Source organism: Hyperolius riggenbachi, chromosome 1 (genome assembly GCF_040937935.1).
Source record: "Hyperolius riggenbachi isolate aHypRig1 chromosome 1, aHypRig1.pri, whole genome shotgun sequence".
Lineage (NCBI taxonomy): Eukaryota > Metazoa > Chordata > Amphibia > Anura > Hyperoliidae > Hyperolius > Hyperolius riggenbachi.
In genome coordinates, this window is record NC_090646.1 from 663,965,485 (window position 1) to 663,988,145 (window position 22,661).

Below are 22,661 nucleotides of genomic sequence, written 5' to 3' on the forward strand. Positions count from 1 at the left end.
TGGATGTCACATATACACAGAGCCAGGTGTACTGGGGGCTGCAGTATGGATGTACCCCCAAACCAGCCACAATCCCCCCATAATCCCTCCCCAGTCACTGCAATGGATGTCACATATACACAGAGCCAGGTGTACTGGGGGCTGCAGTATGGATGTACCTCCAAACCAGCCACAATCCCCCATAATCCGTCCCCAGTCACCGCAATGGATGTCACATATACACAGAGCCAGGTGTACTGGGGGCTGCAGGATGGATGTACCCCCAAACCAGCCACAATCCCCCCATAATCCCTCCCCAGTCACTGCAATGGATGTCACATATACACAGAGCCAGGTGTACTGGGGGCTGCAGTATGGATGTACCCCCAAACTAGTCACAATCCCCCCATAATCCCTCCCCAGTCACTGCAATGGATGTCACATATACACAGAGCCAGGTGTACTGGAGGCTGCAGTATGGATGTACCCCCAAACCAACCACAATGCCCCCATAATCCCTCCCCAGTCACTGCAATGGGTGTCACATATACACAGAGCCAGGTGTACTGGGGGCTGCAGTATGGATGTACCCCCAAACCAGCCACAATCCCCCCATAATCCCTCCCAGTCACTGCAATGGGTATCACATATACACAGAGCCAGGTGTACTGGGGGCTGCAGTATGGATGTACCCCCAAACCAGCCACAATCCCCCAAAACCCCTCCTCCAGTCACTGCAATGGGTGTCACATATACACAGAGCCAGGTGTACTGGGGGCTGCAGTATGGATGTACCCCAAACCAGCCATAATCCCCTATAATCCCTCCCCAGTCACAGCAATGGATGTCACATATACACAGAGCCAGGTGTACTGGGGCTGCAGTATGGATGTACCCCCAAACCAGCCACAATCCCCCATAATCCCTCCCCAGTCACTGCAATGGGTGTCACATATACACAGAGCCAGGTGTACTGGGGCTGCAGTATGGATGTACATCCAAACCAGCCACATTCCCCCAACAATCCCTCCCCAGTCATTGCAATGGATGTCACATATACACAGAGCCTAGTGTACTGGGGGCTGCAGGATGGATGTACCCCAAATCAGCCACAATCCCCCCATAATCCCTCCCCCAGTCACTGCAATTGGTGTCACATATACACAGAGCCAGGTGTACTGGGGGCTGCAGTATGGATGTACCCCCACACCAGCCACAATCCCCCATAACCCCTCCCCCAGTCACTGCAATGGGTGTCACATATACACAGAGCAAGGGGTACTGGGGGCTGCAGTATCTATGTACCCCCAAACCAGCCACAATGCCCCCATAATCCCTCCCCAGTCACTGCAATGGGTGTCACATATACACAGAGCCAGGTGTACTGGGGGCTGCAGTATGGATGTACCCCCAAACCAGCCACAATCCCCCATAATCCCTCCCAGTCACTGCAATGGTTGTCACATGTACACAGAGCCAGGTGTACTGGGGGCTGCAGTATGGATGTACCCCCAAACCAGCCATAATCCCCCCATAATCCCTCCTCCAGTCACTGCAATGGGTATCACATATACACAGAGCCAGCTGTACTGGGGGGTACAGTATGGATGTACCCCCAAACCAGCCACAATCCCCCATAACCCCTCCCCAGTCACTGCAATGGGTGTCACATATACACAGAGCCAGGTGTACTGGGGGCTGCAGTATGGTTGTACCCCCAAACCAGCCACAATCCCCCCATACCACCCCCCCGTCACTGCAATGGATGTCACATATACACAGAGCCAGGTCTACTGGGGGCTGCAGTATGGATGTACCCCAACCAGCCACAATCCCCCATAATTCCTCCCCAGTCACTGCAATGAATGTCACATATACACAGAGCCAGGTGTACTGGGGCTGCTGTATGGATGTACCCCCAAACCAGCCACAATCCCCCATAATCCCTCCCTAGTCACTGCAATGAATGTCACACATACACAGAGCCAGGTGTACTGGGGCTGCTGTATGGATGTACCCCCAAACCAGCCACAATCCCCCCATAATCCCTCCCAGTCACTGCAATGAGTGTCACATATACACAGAGCCAGGTGTACTGGAGGCTGCAGTATGGATGTACCCCCAAACCAGCCACAATCCCCCCATAATCCCTCCCCAGTCACTGCAATGGATGTCACATATACACAGAGCCAGGTGTACTGGGGGCTGCAGTATGTATGAACCCCTAAACCAGCCACAATCCATCATAATCCCACCCCAGTCACTGCAATGGATGTCACATATACACAGAGCCAGGTGTACTGGGGGCTGCAGTATGGATATACCCCCAAACCAGCCACAATCCCCCCATAATCCCTCCCCAGTCACTGCAATGGATGTCACATATACACAGAGCCAGGTGTACTGGGGGCTGCAGTATGGATGTACCCCAAACCAGCCACAATCCCCCATAATCCCTCCCCAGTCACTGCAATGGGTGTCACATATACACAGAGCCAGGTGTACTGGGGATGCAGTATGGATGTACCCCCAAACCAGCCACAATCCCCCCATAATCCCTCCCTAGTCACTGCAATGGGTGTCACATATACACAGAGCCAGGTGTACTGGGGATGCAGTATGGATGTACCCCCAAACCAGCCACAATCCCCCATAATCCCTCCACAGTCACTGCAATGGGTGTCACATATACACAGAGCCAGGTGTACTGGGGATGCAGTATGGATGTACCCCCAAACCAGCCACAATCCCCCCATAATCCCTCCCAGTCACTGCAATGGATGTCACATGTACACAGAGCCAGGTGTACTGGGGGCTGCAGTATGGATGTACCCCCAAACCAGCCACAATCCCCCATAACCCCTCCTCCAGTCACTGCAATGGATGTCACATATACACAGAGCCAGGTGTACTGGGGGCTGCAGTATGGATGTACCCCAAACCAGCCATAATCCCCCATAATCCTTCCCCAGTCACTGCAATGGATGTCACATATACACAGAGCCAGGAGTACTGGGGCTGCAGTATGGATGTACCCCCAAACCAGCCACAATCCCCCATAATCCCTCCCCAGTCACTGCAATGGGTGTCACATATACACAGAGCCAGGTATACTGGGGGCTGCAGTATGGATGTACCTACAAACCAGCCACAATCCCCCATAATCCCTCCCCAGTCACTGCAATGGGTGTCACATTTACACAGAGCCAGGTGTACTGGGGCTGCAGTATGGATGTACCTCCAAACCAGCCACATTCCCCTAACAATCCCTCCCCAGTCATTGCAATGGATGTCACATATACACAGAGCCTAGTGTACTGGGGGCTGCAGGATGGATGTACCCCAAATCAGCCACAATCCCCCCATAATCCCTCCCCCAGTCACTGCAATGGGTGTCACATATACACAGAGCCAGGTGTACTGGGGGCTGCAGTATGGATGTACCCCCACACCAGCCACAATCCCCTCGTCACTGCAATGGATGTCACATATACACAGAGCCAGGTCTACTGGGGGCTGCAGTATGGATGTACCCCCAAACCAGCAACAATCCCCCATAATCCCTCCCCAGTCACTGCAATGGGTGTCACATATACACAGAGCCAGGTGTACTGGGGGCTGCAGTATGGATGTACCTCCAAACCAGCCACAACCCCCCCATAATCCCTCCCCAGTCACTGCAACGGATGTCACATATACACAGAGCCAGGTGTACTGGGGGCTGCAGTATGGATGTACCCCCAAACCAGCCACAATCCCCCATAATCCCTCCCCAGTCACTGCAATGGGTGTCACATATACACAGAGCCAGGTGTACTGGGGGCTGCAGTATGGATGTACCCCCAAACCAGCCACAATCCCCCATAATCCCTCCCCAGTCACTGCAATGAATGTCACATATACACAGAGCCAGGTGTACTGGGGGCTGCAGTATGGATGTACCCCCAAACCAGCCACAATCCCCCATAATCCCTCCCCAGTCACTGCAATGAATGTCACATATACACAGAGCCAGGTGTACTGGGGCTGCTGTATGGATGTACCCCCAAACCAGCCACAATCCCCCCATAATCCCTCCCCAGTCACTGCAATGGATGTCACATATACACAGAGCCAGGTGTACTGGGGGCTGCAGTATGGATGTACCCCCAAACCAGCCACAATCCCCCCATAATCCCTCCCCCAGTCACTGCAATGGGTGTCACATATACACAGAGCCAGGTGTACTGGGGGCTGCAGTATGGATGTACCCCCAAACCAGCCACAATCCCCCATAATCCCTCCCCAGTCACTGCAATGGGTGTCACATATACACAGAGCCAGGTGTACTGGGGGCTCCAGTATGGATGTACCGCCAAACCAGCCACAATCCCCCATAATCCCTTCCCAGTTACTGCAATGGGTGTCACATATACACAGAGCCAGGTGTACTGGGGGCTGCGGTATGGATGTACCCCCAAACCAGCCACAATCCCCCCATAATCCCTCCCAGTCACTGCAATGGATGTCACATATACACAGAGCCAGATGTACTGGGGCTGCAGTATGGATGTACCCCCAAACCAGCCACAGTCCCCCCATAATCCCTCCCCAGTCACTGCAATGGGTATCACATATACACAGAGCCTGGTGTACTGGGGGCTGCAGTATTGATGTACCCCCAAACCAGCCACAATCCCCAATAATCCCTCCCCAGTCACTGCAATGGGTATCACATATACACAGAGCCTGGTGTACTGGGGGCTGCAGTATTGATGTACCCCCAAACCAGCCACAATCCCCCATAATCCCTCCCCAGTCACTGCAATGGAAGTCACATATACACAGAGCCAGGTGTACTGGGGGCTGCAGTATGGATGTACCCCCAAACCAGCCACAATCCCCCATAATCCCTCCCCCAGTCACTGCAATGGATGTCACATATACACAGAGCCAGGTGTACTGGAGGCTGCAGTATGGATGTACCCCCAAACCAGCCACAATCCGCCCATAATCCCTCCCCCAGTCACTGCAATGGATGTCACATATACACAGAGCCAGGTGTACTGGGAGCTGCAGTATGGATGTACCCCCAAACCAGCCACAATCCCCCATAATCCCTCCCAGTCACTGCAATGGGTGTCACATATACACAGAGCCAGGTGTACTGGGGCTGCAGTATGGATGTACCCCAAAACCAGCCACAATCCCCCATAATCCCTCCCCAGTCACTGCAATGGGTGTCACATATACACAGAGCCAGGTGTACTGGGGCTGCAGTATGGGTGTACCCCCAAACCAGCCACAATCCCCCATAATCCCTCCCCAGTCACTGCAATGGGTGTCACATATACACAGAGCCAGGTGTACTGGGGCTGCAGTATGGATGTACCCCCAAACCAGCCACAATCCGCCCATAATCCCTCCCCCAGTCACTGCAATGGATGTCACATATACACAGAGCCAGGTGTACTGGGAGCTGCAGTATGGATGTACCCCCAAACCAGCCACAATCCCCCATAATCCCTCCCAGTCACTGCAATGGGTGTCACATATACACAGAGCCAGGTGTACTGGGGCTGCAGTATGGATGTACCCCAAAACCAGCCACAATCCCCCATAATCCCTCCCCAGTCACTGCAATGGGTGTCACATATACACAGAGCCAGGTGTACTGGGGCTGCAGTATGGGTGTACCCCCAAACCAGCCACAATCCCCCCATAATCCCTCCCCAGTCACTGCAATGGATGTCACATATACACAGAGCCAGGTGTACTGGGAGCTGCAGTATGGATGTACCCCCAAACCAGCCACAATCCCCCATAATCCCTCCCAGTCACTGCAATGGGTGTCACATATACACAGAGTCAGGTGTACTGGGGCTGCAGTATGGGTGTACCCCCAAACCAGCCACAATCCCCCCATAATCCCTCCCCCAGTCACTGCAATGGATGTCACATATACACAGAGCCAGGTGTACTGGGAGCTGCAGTATGGATGTACCCCCAAACCAGCCACAATCCCCCATAATCCCTCCCCAGTCACTGCAATGGGTGTCACATATACACAGAGCCAGGTGTACTGGGGCTGCAGTATGGATGTACCCCCAAACCAGCCACAATCCGCCCATAATCCCTCCCCCAGTCACTGCAATGGATGTCACATATACACAGAGCCAGGTGTACTGGGAGCTGCAGTATGGATGTACCCCCAAACCAGCCACAATCCCCAATAATCCCTCCCAGTCACTGCAATGGGTGTCACATATACACAGAGCCAGGTGTACTGGGGCTGCAGTATGGATGTACCCCAAAACCAGCCACAATCCCCCATAATCCCTCCCCAGTCACTGCAATGGGTGTCACATATACACAGAGCCAGGTGTACTGGGGCTGCAGTATGGATGTACCCCAAAACCAGCCACAATCCCCCATAATCCCTCCCCAGTCACTGCAATGGGTGTCACATATACACAGAGCCAGGTGTACTGGGGCTGCAGTATGGGTGTACCCCCAAACCAGCCACAATCCCCCATAATCCCTCCCCAGTCACTGCAATGGATGTCACATATACACAGAGCCAGGTGTACTGGGACTGCAGTATGGATGTACCCCCAAACCAGCCACAATCCCCCATAATCCCTCCCCAGTCACTGCAATGGGTGTCACATATACACAGAGCCAGGTGTACTGGGGGCTGCAGTATGGATGTACCCCCAAACCAGCCACAATCCCCCCATAATCCCTCCCCCAGTCACTGCAATGGGTGTCACATATACACAGAGCCAGGTGTACTGGGGGCTGCAGTATGGAGGTACCCCCAAACCAGCCACAATCCCCCATAATCCCTCCCCCAGTCACTGCAATGGATGTCACATATACACAGAGCCAGGTGTACTGGAGGCTGCAGTATGGATGTACCCCCAAACCAGCCACAATCCGCCCATAATCCCTCCCCCAGTCACTGCAATGGATGTCACATATACACAGAGCCAGGTGTACTGGGAGCTGCAGTATGGATGTACCCCCAAACCAGCCACAATCCCCCATAATCCCTCCCAGTCACTGCAATGGGTGTCACATATACACAGAGCCAGGTGTACTGGGGCTGCAGTATGGATGTACCCCAAAACCAGCCACAATCCCCCATAATCCCTCCCCAGTCACTGCAATGGGTGTCACATATACACAGAGCCAGGTGTACTGGGGCTGCAGTATGGGTGTACCCCCAAACCAGCCACAATCCCCCATAATCCCTCCCCAGTCACTGCAATGGGTGTCACATATACACAGAGCCAGGTGTACTGGGGCTGCAGTATGGATGTACCCCCAAACCAGCCACAATCCGCCCATAATCCCTCCCCCAGTCACTGCAATGGATGTCACATATACACAGAGCCAGGTGTACTGGGAGCTGCAGTATGGATGTACCCCCAAACCAGCCACAATCCCCCATAATCCCTCCCAGTCACTGCAATGGGTGTCACATATACACAGAGCCAGGTGTACTGGGGCTGCAGTATGGATGTACCCCAAAACCAGCCACAATCCCCCATAATCCCTCCCCAGTCACTGCAATGGGTGTCACATATACACAGAGCCAGGTGTACTGGGGCTGCAGTATGGGTGTACCCCCAAACCAGCCACAATCCCCCCATAATCCCTCCCCAGTCACTGCAATGGATGTCACATATACACAGAGCCAGGTGTACTGGGAGCTGCAGTATGGATGTACCCCCAAACCAGCCACAATCCCCCATAATCCCTCCCAGTCACTGCAATGGGTGTCACATATACACAGAGCCAGGTGTACTGGGGCTGCAGTATGGGTGTACCCCCAAACCAGCCACAATCCCCCCATAATCCCTCCCCCAGTCACTGCAATGGATGTCACATATACACAGAGCCAGGTGTACTGGGAGCTGCAGTATGGATGTACCCCCAAACCAGCCACAATCCCCCATAATCCCTCCCCAGTCACTGCAATGGGTGTCACATATACACAGAGCCAGGTGTACTGGGGCTGCAGTATGGATGTACCCCCAAACCAGCCACAATCCGCCCATAATCCCTCCCCCAGTCACTGCAATGGATGTCACATATACACAGAGCCAGGTGTACTGGGAGCTGCAGTATGGATGTACCCCCAAACCAGCCACAATCCCCAATAATCCCTCCCAGTCACTGCAATGGGTGTCACATATACACAGAGCCAGGTGTACTGGGGCTGCAGTATGGATGTACCCCAAAACCAGCCACAATCCCCCATAATCCCTCCCCAGTCACTGCAATGGGTGTCACATATACACAGAGCCAGGTGTACTGGGGCTGCAGTATGGATGTACCCCAAAACCAGCCACAATCCCCCATAATCCCTCCCCAGTCACTGCAATGGGTGTCACATATACACAGAGCCAGGTGTACTGGGGCTGCAGTATGGGTGTACCCCCAAACCAGCCACAATCCCCCATAATCCCTCCCCAGTCACTGCAATGGATGTCACATATACACAGAGCCAGGTGTACTGGGACTGCAGTATGGATGTACCCCCAAACCAGCCACAATCCCCCATAATCCCTCCCCAGTCACTGCAATGGGTGTCACATATACACAGAGCCAGGTGTACTGGGGGCTGCAGTATGGATGTACCCCCAAACCAGCCACAATCCCCCCATAATCCCTCCCCCAGTCACTGCAATGGGTGTCACATATACACAGAGCCAGGTGTACTGGGGGCTGCAGTATGGAGGTACCCCCAAACCAGCCACAATCCCCCATAATCCCTCCCCCAGTCACTGCAATGGGTGTCACATATACACAGAGCCAGGTGTACTGGGGGCTGCAGTATGGATGTTCCCCCAAACCAGCCACAATCCCCCCATAATCCCTCCCCAGTCACTGCAATGGGTGTCAGTATTGGGGAATGTGAGAATGGTAAGTGTGGATGAAATAAAGGGAAATAATTCTGCTGATTTCTGCTGCAATCAGGGCTGTTATACTCACCATAATTCCTCTACCCGGCTTGTTGGCAGAGCCTCCATCAGTTTACTGAATTCATCACCCCCCAGCCTGTTCTCAGTCAGGTACAGCTTCCTCAGAGTCTGGTTATTCCTTATTCCGGATGCCAGGTAGGGGTAGCAACTGGAGGGCAGAAAATTACACTGCAAACTGTAGGAGAAAAGAGGAATGTTACCAGGAAGTCTATGAAATCTGCATACAATTTGTATGATTTTTCATGAAATGAATTGAATATATTTTTAATAGTATTTATCATGAATGTAAACTTTTAGCCAATCCTTAAAATAAATATGCTTTCATACATATTTCCACAGCTAGAGGGCAGTATGTTATTGCTCATAAGAAATACAGTTTGCTCTGTGTTACGCAACACAATAATATTTTAATTTAATCCACTGTATAAGATATGTGACATATGAATATTCCATTATTACCACTTGCAGGCAGCAGTTGGAACCTCATAGATATTAGTGAACAATGTACAGCCCTGCTGCAGCGAGTTCAGGTCACCTCACACAGCAGACTGACTCACACAGGAGGGCACCCATCCCCCACATTGTCAGAATAGGGTAAATAGGATGATTTCTGTCCCATCTATATCAGTGTTACAGAGGGTGCCTCTGGGCATGCAGGGGGTGCTATTTACTTATTGGAAAGCCCAGGATGCCTCCTATCACCTGTGCAGAATGTGAGGTCTGTTTATTATAATCCAGACTGCAGACACAGAGGAGATGTTACCAGACAATTACAGGAGACTCCATCATGTGCTAAATAAAGGTGTCCCTACATTGATATTAGGAATTGCAATTAGTCTTTCAGTACGGAGGTCCTTGCTTACATGTGAAATAGTGCTGAAAACAGCATTTCTGTTACAGGAAACACTTCATATCACTGAGGGAGCTTACCTGGATTATCATATGCTTTTTTTCACACACCCTGCTAAGTAAATTGTTGTACATAGTGGTGTGTGTGCTGTGTAAGCTATGTGTATGTGTTAGGTCTGGTTCACACTACAATTGCTTTGCCAATGTGATCCTATAAGAGTTTTTCTAAGCTCATATGATTGGTAAAGCACTTGCTAATGTTATCTGTGTGTGTTCTCACTTAAGCAATGTCCTTTTTATAAAAAATTGCACATAGTATTATGTTATCAAGAGCTTTTCAAACCACTAGCGCTTAGAAAACTCTTGCAGTGTGAACCAGACCTAAGGGTGATCCCACTGGAGCAATTCAACTTTTAAAAACTGATATACTCGGTGCCGGCAGCATTATCCAGTGATTGTGCTTCTGTCAAACATGCCAGAATACTGCAAAACTGTAAGGCCTCATTCATATTATCAAACACAGATAGCCGTGTGATCGGAATATGAACACACGCCATCTGTGTTTCAAAGCGTTGCGTGGCTGATCCCATTCACTTGTAGTGTATGGGTCAGCCGGGCGTTTTGTCAGAAAATGCTTGCAGCATGCGTTCGTGCACCACACTGGTCTGGACCGCATGCAGTGTGAACATCAGACAGTGCAGTCTATGCACGTCTGATGTTCATGCATATCTGCCTCCCGTACGAATTGCCAAAATCAGGACAGCAACGCGTGTAATGTGAATGTGGCCATAGTGCCTAAAAATAGCGAAAGGAAAAATACCCTCTATAAAATTACTCTGTGATTATAATGGTGTTTGGAGATTTTCTCTGTGAGACAAGCCAGTGTGTCCATCATATATAGGGATGAGGCCGGGCCCACACTGGACATTACAATGATCCGCTGACAAACCACAGCAAGGGACACCTGATTTGGTGATGTGGGTGGGGCTGGGGGAAGAGTTTTGATATTCCATAGAAATAAGATTGTTGTTGTGTGTGTGTCAGCATATAAAGTATATGGGGAAGGGGGCCAGAAGGCAATGGATACAATGAATATGGATACGTCTGAATGGATCTTATAGACAACACAGGACCTGCAGACATGGTCATTTACTCACTTGTCTACAGCCTGGAAATGCCCTTATTTGTGTGATATACACAGATCCAGGTGTACTGGGGGCTGCAGTATGGATGTACCCCCAAACCAGACACATCCCCCCCATATTTCCGCCCCCAGTCACTGCAATGGGTGTCACATATACACAGAGCCAGGTGTACTGGGGGCTGCAGTATAGATGTACCCCCAAACCAGCCACAATCCCCCCATAATCCCTCCCCCAGTCACTGCAACGGCTGTCACATATACACAGAGCCAGGTGTACTGGGGCTGCAGTATGGATGTACCCCCAAACCAGCCACAATCCCCCATAATACCTCTCCCAGTCACAGCAATGGATATCACATATACACAGAGCCTGGTGTACTGGGGGCTGCAGTATGGATGTACCCCCAAACCAGACACATCCCCCCATAATCCCGCCCCAGTCACTGCAATGGGTGTCACATATACACAGAGCCAGGTGTACTGGGGGCTGCAGTATGGATGTACCCCCAAACCAGCCACAATCCCCCCATAATCCCTCCCCCAGTCACTGCAACGGCTGTCACATATACACAGAGCCAGGTGTACTGGGGCTGCAGTATGGATGTACCCCCAAACCAGCCACAATCCCCCCATAATCCCTCTCCCAGTCACTGCAATGGATGTCACATATACACAGAGCCTGGTGTACTGGGGGCTGCAGTATGGATGTACCCCCAAACCAGACACAATCCCCCATAATCCCTCCCCCAGTCACTGCAATGGGTGTCACATATACACAGAGCCAGGTGTACTGTGGGCTGCAGTATGGATGTACCCCCAAACCAGCCACAATCCCACATAATCCCTCCCCAAGTTACTGCAATGGGTGTCACATATACACAGAGCCAGGTGTACTGGGGGCTGCAGTATGGATGTACCCCAGACCAGCCACAATCCCCCCATAATCCCTCCCCAGTCACTGCAATGGGTGTCACATATACACAGAGCCAGGTGTACTGGGGCTGCAGTATGGATGTACCCCCAAACCAGACACAATCCCCCCATAATCCCTCCCCAGTCACTGCAATGGATCTCACATATACACAGAGCCAGGTGTACTGGGGGCTGCAGTATGGATGTACCCCCAAACCAGCCACAATCCCACACAATCCCTCCCCCAGTCACTGCAATGGGTGTCACATATACACAGAGCCAGGTGTACTGTGGGCTGCAGTATGGATGTACCCCCAAACCAGCCACAATCCACCATAATCTGTCCCCCAGTCACTGCAATGGGTGTCACATATACACAGAGCCAGGTGTACTGGGGGCTGCAGTATGGATGTACCCCCAAACCAGCCACAATCCCCCATAATCCCTCCGCCAGTCACTGCAATGGGTGTCACATATACACAGAGCCAGGTGTACTGGGGGCTGCAGTATGGATGTACCCCCAAACCAGCCACAATCCCCCCATAATCCCTCCACAGTCACTGCAATGGGTGTCACATATACACAGAGCCAGGTGTACTGGGGTCTGCAGTATGGATGTACCCCCAAACCAGCCACAATCCCCCCATAATCCCTCCCCCAGTCACTGCAATGGGTGTCACATTTACACAGAGCCAGGTGTACTGGGGGCTGGAGTATGGATGTACCCCCAAACCAGCCACAATCCCCCATAATCCCTCCCCAGTCACTGCAATGGGTGTCACATATACACAGAGCCAGGTGTACTGTGGGCTGCAGTATGGATGTACCCCCAAACCAGCCACAATCCCACATAATCCCTCCCCAAGTTACTGCAATGGGTGTCATATATACACAGAGCCAGGTGTACTGGGGGCTGCAGTATGGATGTACCCCAAACCAGCCACAATCCCCCCATAATCCCTCTCCCAGTCACTGCAATGGGTGTCACATTTACACAGAGCCAGGTGTACTGGGGGCTGCAGTATGGATGTACCCCCAAACCAGCCACAATCCCCCATAATCCCTCCCCAGTCACTGCAATGGGTGTCACATATACACAGAGCCAGGTGTACTGGGGGCTGCAGTATGGATGTACCCCCAAATCAGCCACAATCCCACATAATCCCTTTCCAAGTTACTGCAATGGGTGTCACATATACACAGAGCCAGGTGTACTGGAGGCTGCAGTATGGATGTACCTCCAAACCATCCACAATCCCCCCATAATCCCTCCCCCAGTCACTGCAATGGGTGTCACATATACACAGAGCCAGATGTACTTTGGGCTGCAGTATGGATGTACCCCTAAACCAGCCACAATCCCCCCATAATCCCTCCCCCAGTCACTGCAATGGGTGTCACATTTACACAGAGCCAGGTGTACTGGGGGCTGCAGTATGGATGTACCCCCAAACCAGCCACAATCCCCCATAATCCCTCCCCAGTCACTGCAATGGGTGTCACATATACACAGAGCCAGGTGTACTGGGGGCTGCAGTATGGATGTACCCCCAAACCAGCCACAATCCCCCATAATCTCTCCCCAGTCACTGCAATGGATGTCACATATACACAGAGCCAGGTGTACTGGGGGCTGCAGTATGGATGTACCTCCAAACCAGCCACAATCCCCCCATAATCCCTCCCCCAGTCACTGCAATGGGTGTCACATATACACAGAGCCAGGTGTACTGGGGGCTGCAGTATGGATGTACCCCCAAACCAGCCACAATCCCCCCATAATCCTTCCCCAGTCACTGCAATGGATGTCACATATACACAGAGCCAGGTGTACTGGGGCTGCAGTATGGATGTACCCCCAAACCAGCCACAAACCCCCCTTAATCCCTCCCCCAGTCACTGCAATGGGTGTCACATCTACACAGAGCCAGATGTACTGGGGGCTGCAATATGGATGTACCCCCAAACCAGCCACAATCCACCTGTAATCCCTCCCCAGTCACTGCAATGGATGTCACATATACACAGAGCCAGGTGTACTGGGGCTGCAGTATGGATGTACCCCCAAACCAGCCACAATCCCCCCATAATCCCTCCCCCAGTCACTGCAATGGATGTCACATATACACAGAGCCAGGTGTACTGGGGCTGCAGTATAGATGTACCCCCAAACCAGCCACAATCTAACATTATCCCTCCCCCAGTCACTGCATGGGTGTCACATATACACAGAGTCAGGTGTACTGGGGCTGCAGTATGGATGTACCCCCAAACCAGCCACAATCCCCCCATAATCCCTCCCCAGTCACTGCAATGGATGTCACATATACACAGAGCCAGGTGTACTGGGGCTACAGTATGGATGTACCCCCAAACCAGCCACAATCCCCCCATAATCCATCCCCAGTCACTGCAATGGGTGTCACATATACACAGAGCCAGGTGTAGTGGGGGCTGCAGTATGGATGTACCCCCAAACCAGCCATAATCCCCCCATAATCCGTCCCCAGTCACCGCAATGGGTGTCACATATACACAGAGCCAGGTGTACTAGGGGATGCAGTATGGATGTACCCCCAAACCAGCAACAATCCCCCATAATCCCTCCCCAGTCACTGCAATGGATGTCACATATACACAGAGCCAGGTGTACTGGGGGCTGCAGTATGGATGTACAACCAAACCAGCCACAATCCCTCCCCAGTCACTGTAATGGATGTCACATATACACAGAGCCAGGTGTACTGGGGGCTGCAGTATGGATGTACCCCCAAACCAGCCACAATCCCTCCCCAGTCACTGCAATGGATGTCACATATACACAGAGCCAGGTGTACTGGGGCTGCAGTATGGATGTACCCCCAAACCAGCCACAATCCCTCCCTAGTCACTGCAATGGATGTCACATATACACAGAGCCAGGTGTACTGGGGGCTGCAGTATGGATGTACCCCCAAACCAGCCACAATCCCCCCATAATCCCTCCCCCAGTCACTGCAATGGATGTCACATATACACAGAGCCAGGTGTACTGGGGCTGCAGTATGGATGTACCCCCAAACCAGCCACAATCCCCCCTTATCCGTCCCCAGTCACCGCAATAGGTGTCACATATACACAGAGCCAGGTGTACTAGGGGCTGCAGTATGGATGTACCCCCAAACCAGCCACAATCCCCCATAATCCCTCCCCAGTCACTGCAATGGATGTCACATATACACAGAGCCAGGTGTACTGGGGCAGCAGTATGGATGTACCCCCAAACCAACCACAATCCCTCCCCAGTCACTGCAATGGGTGTCACATATACACAGAGCCAGGTGTACTGGGGGCTGCAGTATGGATGTACCCCCAAACCAGCCACAATCCCACCATAATCCCTCCCCAGTCACTGCAATGGAGGTCACATATACACAGAGCCAGGTGTACTGGGGCTGCAGTATGGATGTACCCCCAAACCAGCCACAATCCCCCATAATCTCTCCCCCAGTCACTGCAATGGATGTCACATATACACAGAGCCAGGTGTACTGGGGGCTGCAGTATGGATGTACCCCCAAACCAGCCACAATCCCCCATAATCCCTCCCCAGTCACTGCAATGAATGTCACATATACACAGAGCCAGGTGTACTGGGGGCAGCAGTATGGATGTACCCCCAAACCAACCACAATCCCTCCCCAGTCACTGCAATGGGTGTCACATATACACAGAGCCAGGTGTACTGGGGCTGCAATATGGATGTACCCCCAAACCAGCCACAATCACCCATAATCTCTCCCCAGTAAGGCTGCTCGGATACCCCTTTTCAAAATCCGAATTGAATTTGTATCCAGGTACCCAGAAATCCAATCCGAATTGGATATCCGAATTCGAAATTTTTGGTATCTGAATAGAATTGGATATTTGAACCCAGTATCCAGGTATCCGCCCGGATTCGGATATCCGGATAGAAAACCGGAAGTGGCCTTTAAATTGCTTCTAAAAAGTTTTTTTTAGGGTAAATGAGGCATGTAGCATCATGTTTCTTTTTAAAGGGAAACACTAATTGATGAAGTGGGAACTTCAGATCCCTCCACCCCCCAAAAAATGGCTGTCAATTAACATTAGGCCTAGGTTCCAGACAGCAGTCGTGCAGCCCACATTGTGTCCAAAGTCCAACCACACAACTGGGACATGACAGTTTTCAGGCCTGACACCTCCACAAAATTACGCAGCAATTGTGTTTTGGGTTAAATATAGGTGGTATCAGTGGCCTGTGGCACCCTGGCCTGGTGGTGGGAGCTGCACAGGCAGCAGGAGCAGGGCAATGCAGCAGCAGCAGCAGGTGTAACATCTGAAGGAGCATGCTAGAAGTTGTACGTGGCACGTGTATGTGGCACGTAGCATTGGTGGTACCACGGCTGTAAAAAAATTGTGAACCAGGTGACTTAGTTAGTAATAGTTAATCAGGAAGAGCCAGGAGGATGTGGTGGTGGTGGTAAAGGGTGGTAAGGCCGGTATAGTGATTCCCAGCCACTTCATGTCCACCTCTTGCCAACAACAGGGAAAGACTCGCCCAACAGGGTCTGGCGGTGGTTTTTCCTTGCACGGGAAGCGATGGAGGGAGCAGAGAAGGCCACTGAGGACTGGCTGCTTGAACAGGCCTCAGTGTCGGCAGGAGTGACAGAGGGGGTTCCGGTGCTCCAGCTTGCTTCAGCCACATGATGTGGGGTACTTGTACTTTATTAAAATTGGGGTTGGACTTTAAAGCAAATCAGCACGGAGTGACAGTCAGACAGCAGAGAAGAAGACACTAGTGAACACTAACTGTCACACTGGCACTGCTCACAGCACAGCAGTTCTGTAGTAAGCTAACACAGTAGTACTACTACTCTAACAACTACTAGCACACTGACTGCAGTACTACAGTACTAACTACACAATAACACAGTAATCCTATCCCTAACCTATACTGTAGCTAAGGCTAATAGCAGGCCAGCCGCTGGCCTGGTCTGTGCATAGCACACACACAGACACATAGCAGCTGCTGCAGCAGACCTGCAGCACACACTCTGTCACTGAATGAAATCAAGCTAGCTACCTTGTCATAGGCATATTATTGATTAGGTATTGAATAACATTCTTTACCTCATAGGTTATTGATTAAATCCAGGATTGATTGATTAGACCCCTCCCCCAAACAGCCATTGCTCATATTCTTCAATATTCATATATGTCGCTTTATACTGTGTATTTGTATGTGTAATTTGCTACAATGTGCTGTAATCCGTTCAGCTCTGTTCCTGGGATGTTGAATGTTCCAGCTCTGTTCGAGTGATGTAAGTCAGCGGTGAAGGTCAGCAGCATAGACGCTGTTAAGAGGAAGGCTGCAAGGACAGCTTTACCCAGAGCAAAGCTCTGGGTAGAGCAGGATTGAGTTTGGCTGATTGCATCATAGTTAATTATGTTAAATATGTACACCCATAACACACCTTCTAATAATTATGCACACCTCTACTAACCAATAAACCCTCCCTAAAAATGAATAAACATTAATTGTACGTCATGTACCGTAATCTATAAAAAGTAAGGACTACATCTGAATAAACACTTGTTAATTATGAATCTATGAGAGATGGTGTCTGTGTCTCTATGATTCCAGGTTTCTAATGCATGCTTAGAAACAGGTTAACATTAATTTGTTCTCCGCTATATCAATTTGGTGTCCCTGGGTGGGCCCTGGAGCGATTAGCAGCACCTCTGGTCGGACACTTTGGAGGAACAGCATAGCTGCAACTTTCTGGGCTGTACAGGGAATGCGCATTCCACTATAAGGAGGTGAGAAAAAATGCTTACCTAAGCCTGTAAAATGTGTTGCTGTGTTGTTGACTCAGTCCAAACATTGTTACTGCTTTCTACAGGGGGTGTTAAAAGCTCCAGGGATTGAATTTACCCTGTATAAGGGATTTATCCATGGTGTGTGTATGAGTGGGGTATTTGATATGTTATGTTGGACTGTTGTTGTTTGTGAGGTGAGTGAACAGTGGATTTGTGTGAAGGAAGTTAGTTAAAGGGACTCCGAGCTCTGGAAAAAAATAAAATTTGAACTTACCTGGGGCTTTCTCCATCCCAGCCCTGGTCGGGACGTCCCACGCCGGCCTCCTGGCTCTTCTCCCGGCGGCTGTCCGCATAGCGCGGACAGGCCGGGCCCCCGGGCGACACTGGCGAGTGTCGGGGCTTCTTCTTTTAATTTATTCACACATTCACAGAGTACTCATGACGCGCGGCGGCCGGCGTGTGACGTCATTCGTGACGTATAGGGAAGAAGAAGCCCCGACACTCGCCAGTGTCGCCCGGGGGGCCGGCCTGTCCGCGCTATGCGGACAGCCGCCGGGAGAAGAGCCAGGAGGCCGGCGTGGGACGTCCCGACCAGGGCTGGGATGGAGAAAGCCCCAGGTAAGTTCAAATTTTATTTTTTTTCCAGAGCTCGGAGTCCCTTTAATTACTGTTTGGCTGGTGGTTAATGTCACAGGACCTTTGCTGTTTATCTTTAAACTGGTAGTTGTAAAGTATATCCTGTGTGGATTGAGTCGATAAGGAGAACGCTTGATATTTCCTATGGTTAATATTGGAATTATTCTTGACTCATAAAGTTAACCTAGCCTAGGTTGTAAGTCGGTTAGTTAAACATTTACACATGATTGCGGGGAAAAATTCACGCCTGCATCCAGGGGTCCTGTGCAATTAGCAGTTAGCTGGTCTAATTGTTTGGTTGGACAGGGCCAGAGTAAGTGGTCTGGGTGGTACAGGGGGATTACTTCAGGAAGAGGGTTTTTCAGAGTTCTTTGGGCTATTTCTTGGGAGGTGATATTAAGAAGTAGCTAGCTGATCTCATATTGATTACCTTCACATGGTTTGACTAACTGGGTTTCTAATTTTCTGTACTGTAAAGATATATATCTTATTGAAAATGCCTGTATTTTGAGTACTCTGTGAATGTGTGAATAAATTAATTCTGCAAGTGAGTGCAGCTGTTTGTGTATTGGTGTCAGTGTTTGTCAGGTGTTACCCTCATTCATTTTAGCTAAGCTAATCATTGTTTCAGTAAAATATTGGATGCAGAGTTTTCTCGGTTAAGAGAGCAGTATTCTGAGGAGAACAGTGAACATTTGTTTTGTAAGATCTTGTAAATGCACCAGTATCTACTCGATGTGCAGACTGGCTGTTTCGGCCTGGGATTGGTAAGTGTAAACATTGTCTATGTTCCACAACATTCTCAGTATGGTCATGGGTTTTCGCAGCTGCGCAGTAGAGAGCGTGAGACTGGTGACATCTGGAACGCACTCATATCCCATTCTCAGAGGTAGTTAATATTTGTTCATATCGAGGGTTTCATATATATAAGATGTATTTCTAAAGGTCGTAGAGAGCGCTCATATTAAACTCAGGTCTTTCCCATATCCAGTTTTGTTATATGCTGATGTCAGTTTTATTCTGTGTTCTCGCTACTATCGATGTTATTTTCAAGATACGTTTCTGTAACAAAGTTTGCACCGTGTATCACTGTTTGATACAAATAAAGTTTTATTTATGTTTCTATGTGAGAACATATTAGTGGGAGTTTTGTTTTATGTGAGGACACATTTGTTGTTGTGGTTTTTTGAGCTGTTTGTCAGGAAATAATTTGTGAATGTATGATTAAGGAATGCATCTGTTTGAGTAGCTGTGAGTTTGAGTATATCTGTGAGCTGTGCTAAGGCACAGGGTGACTGTTTGAAGTTGAAGTCTGCGGATAAATGTATTTGATTTTTTTGATTGTTGTTCTGGGTGATCCATTTGTGCTCATGTCTGTGTATTTACATGGGTGAACGTTGGAATACTCATAGTTATTTGAATTGTCAGCTGATTGTGTTGTAAATGGGGTAAATTGAGTATCTATGAATTTGATGTAAGTTTATGAATTTGTAGTTGATTGTTGTTTTTCCAGTGTTATTATGGGATCCCGTGTGTTTTCTGTTACATAATGAACTACTGTTTTTTAGTAGGTTAGAATGGAACTAGGTTTGTATAACACTGGACTCGGTAAAAAAACAAAACAAAAAAACAAAAACTGGGTACTTATCCGTTAGCCGGGCGCATCCGGCAGGTGGCGCTGTTGATGTTAATTCCAATCATGCTGCTACCTACAATCTATCATTTTTTGTTGATTTTACATACGTATTTTTCTACTTTTTAGTGACATTCCTTACTTAATTGTATATATACTTTTTTATGAGCACACATTGGGTAGTCTATGTGTATCTGAGGGTCATGCATGATTGATTTTTTATTGTGAAGTGTATATATGAATTTGGAGGTGACATTAAGCTGATAATTGATTTTATATTTTATGTCCATACATGAAGTAATAAAACCTTATTTGATTTTATGTATATTTGATATTATTAAAATATTATTATTGCTATATTTGCCTAGCGCAACCTAGTTTTGTCCTTTAATTCCAATCATAATTACTTCACGTAACTGTGAATGTAAACGCCGGATGCGCCCGGCTTAACAGATCAAGCCGCCGGCTTGCTTCGTGTCTCGCTCTCCTCCCCCTCTTGCCCTCTCTCATATAGAGCATTGGGGAGTGGACATGCGTGTCCCCCCAGAGTCGTTCGTCGCGGCATTGCGACGAACGACTCTGGGGGGACACGCATGTCCCCTCCCCAGTGTTCTATAGGAGAGAGGGCAAGGGTGGGGGGGGGGGGGGGGGGGGGGAGGAGAGCGAGACACGAAGCAAGCCGGCGGCTTGATCTGTTAAGCCGGGCGCATCCGGCGTTTACATTCACAGTTATGTGAAGTAATTATGATTGGAATTAACATCAACAGCGCCACCTGCCGGATGCGCCCGGCTAACGGATAAGTACCAAAAACTGTTTGTCTAAATATATGTTGCATGCTGCATGAATATATGTATGTTTTGTTATAGACATAGTGCATGTTTATGCATGAGTTTGTTATATTGTCTGCATATTGTAACGTTTGCAGAATCGTTTTCGTGGTCAGCGCACAAGATGCGCACTGACACAGCGAAAACCCTCCACAAGCGTATAATTGGGTGAACCCAGGCTAGGTGCAGTGCACCAGCAGAGGGCAATTCCCACCGGCAGATGGCGCTGTGGAGTGCAGACGAGCACAGACTCTGCACGGCCACAAATGCCAGATGGGAATTGTACAGATCTAAGACAATGCAGGGCTGAACAGCCCTTAAAGAGAAAGAGCAGATACAGGATGAATGTGTGTACACTAATCTAGTCGCCACCCAGTATTTGTCAGGTGTTACCCTCATTTATTTTAGCTAAGCTAATCATTGTTTCAGTAAAATATTGGATGCAGAGTTTTCTCGGTTAAGAGAGCAGTATTCTGAGGAGAACAGTGAACATTTGTTCTGTAAGATCTTGTAAATGCACCAGTATCTACTCGATGTGCAGACTGGCTGTTTCGGCCTGGGATTGGTAAGTGTAAACATTGTCTATGTTCCACAACATTCTCAGTATGGTCATGGGTTTTCGCAGCTGCGCAGTAGAGAGCGTGAGACTGGTGACATCTGGATCGGGTGCGATATCCCATTCTCAGAGGTAGTTAATATTTGTTCATTTCGAGGGTTTCATATATATATAAGATGTAGTGTTGGGCGAACAGTGTTCGCCACTGTTCGGGTTCTGCAGAACATCACCCTGTTCGGGTGATGTTCGAGTTCGGCCGAACACCTGACGGTGCTCGGCCAAACCGTTCGGCCACATGGCCGAACTAAGAGCGCATGGCCGAACGTTCCCCGAACGTTCGGCTAGCGCTGTGATTGGCCGAACGGGTCACGTGGTTCGGGCCCGAACGCGCTCTGATTGGCCGAACGGTCACGTGGTTCGGGTAAATAAATACCCGAACCACGTCATATCTCCGCCATTTCTCTGTGGGTTTAGCTTTGGGTAGGCAGGCAGGGTAGTTCGCTCTCCAGCCACGCTAGCCAGGGTCCCCCCCAGTCATTGTGTGTCGCTGCTGGGAACAGTAGTACACCGCTCGCTCAGCCACACTATATATAGCATTGTTTACTGCCACTGTGTACCTCGCTCAGCCACGCTATATATAGCATTGTGTTTTCTGACACTCTGTGTACACGGCTTAGCCGCGTACGTACAAAAAGGGCGCCTGGACAAAAAGGGCGCGGGGTGTAAACTCTAAATAATAATTAATCTTTAATAGGGTTTATAAAAATAGTGTGCTATATTTCGTTTACAAATAAAGTTTAACAAAATTATAAATCATTAAATAATGTTTATAAAATCGGAAATTGTGAAAACGTTAATCTTCCCTATTTGTAAAGTTAAACTTATAATTACGTTTATTAAAAAAACAATAATATATGTTTAATTGTTATAATTGTATATTATTGTGAATAACCTTCATTTATGGTTTGTTCTTATAATAAAATCTGAAAATATTCTTTATAACGATGATATAAATATAAGTACGTTCGTAATAAGTGTTGTAAAACATTAGTAATTATTACTAAAATTTTACTAAAACTATACCTAAGCCTACTCTTACACAGAACCCTCCCTGTACCTATCCCTAACCCCTAGACCCCCCTGTTGGTGCCTAAACCTAAGACCCCCCTGTTGGTGCCTAAACCTAAGCCCCCCCCCCTGTTGGTGCCTAAGTAACCCTCCCTGTACCTACCCCTAACCCCTAGACCCCCCTGTTGGTGCCTAAACCTAAGACCCCCCTGTTGGTGCCTAAACCTAAGACCCACCTGTTGGTGCCTAAACCTAAGACCCCCC

The 22,661-nt window shown here is 49.5% G+C and overlaps 1 protein-coding gene across 4 annotated transcripts in view; it reads right to left on the reverse strand.

The window, feature by feature from the left end:
• The window catches only part of LOC137532296 (NACHT, LRR and PYD domains-containing protein 3-like), a 784,203-nt gene that overhangs the window by 198,988 nt on the left and 562,554 nt on the right, over positions 1–22,661 (reverse strand). For 3 of the 4 annotated variants that reach the window (XR_011023906.1, XM_068252693.1, XM_068252685.1), the window contains exon 10: positions 8,962–9,126. The exons of the other annotated variant lie outside the window; for it this stretch is intronic. Coding sequence is in view for 2 of the 3 variants with exons in the window: in XM_068252693.1 (XP_068108794.1) it covers positions 8,962–9,126 (165 nt within the window). In the remaining variant the exon portion in view is untranslated. The remainder of the gene's footprint in view (positions 1–8,961; positions 9,127–22,661) is intronic. 4 annotated transcript variants of the gene reach the window in all.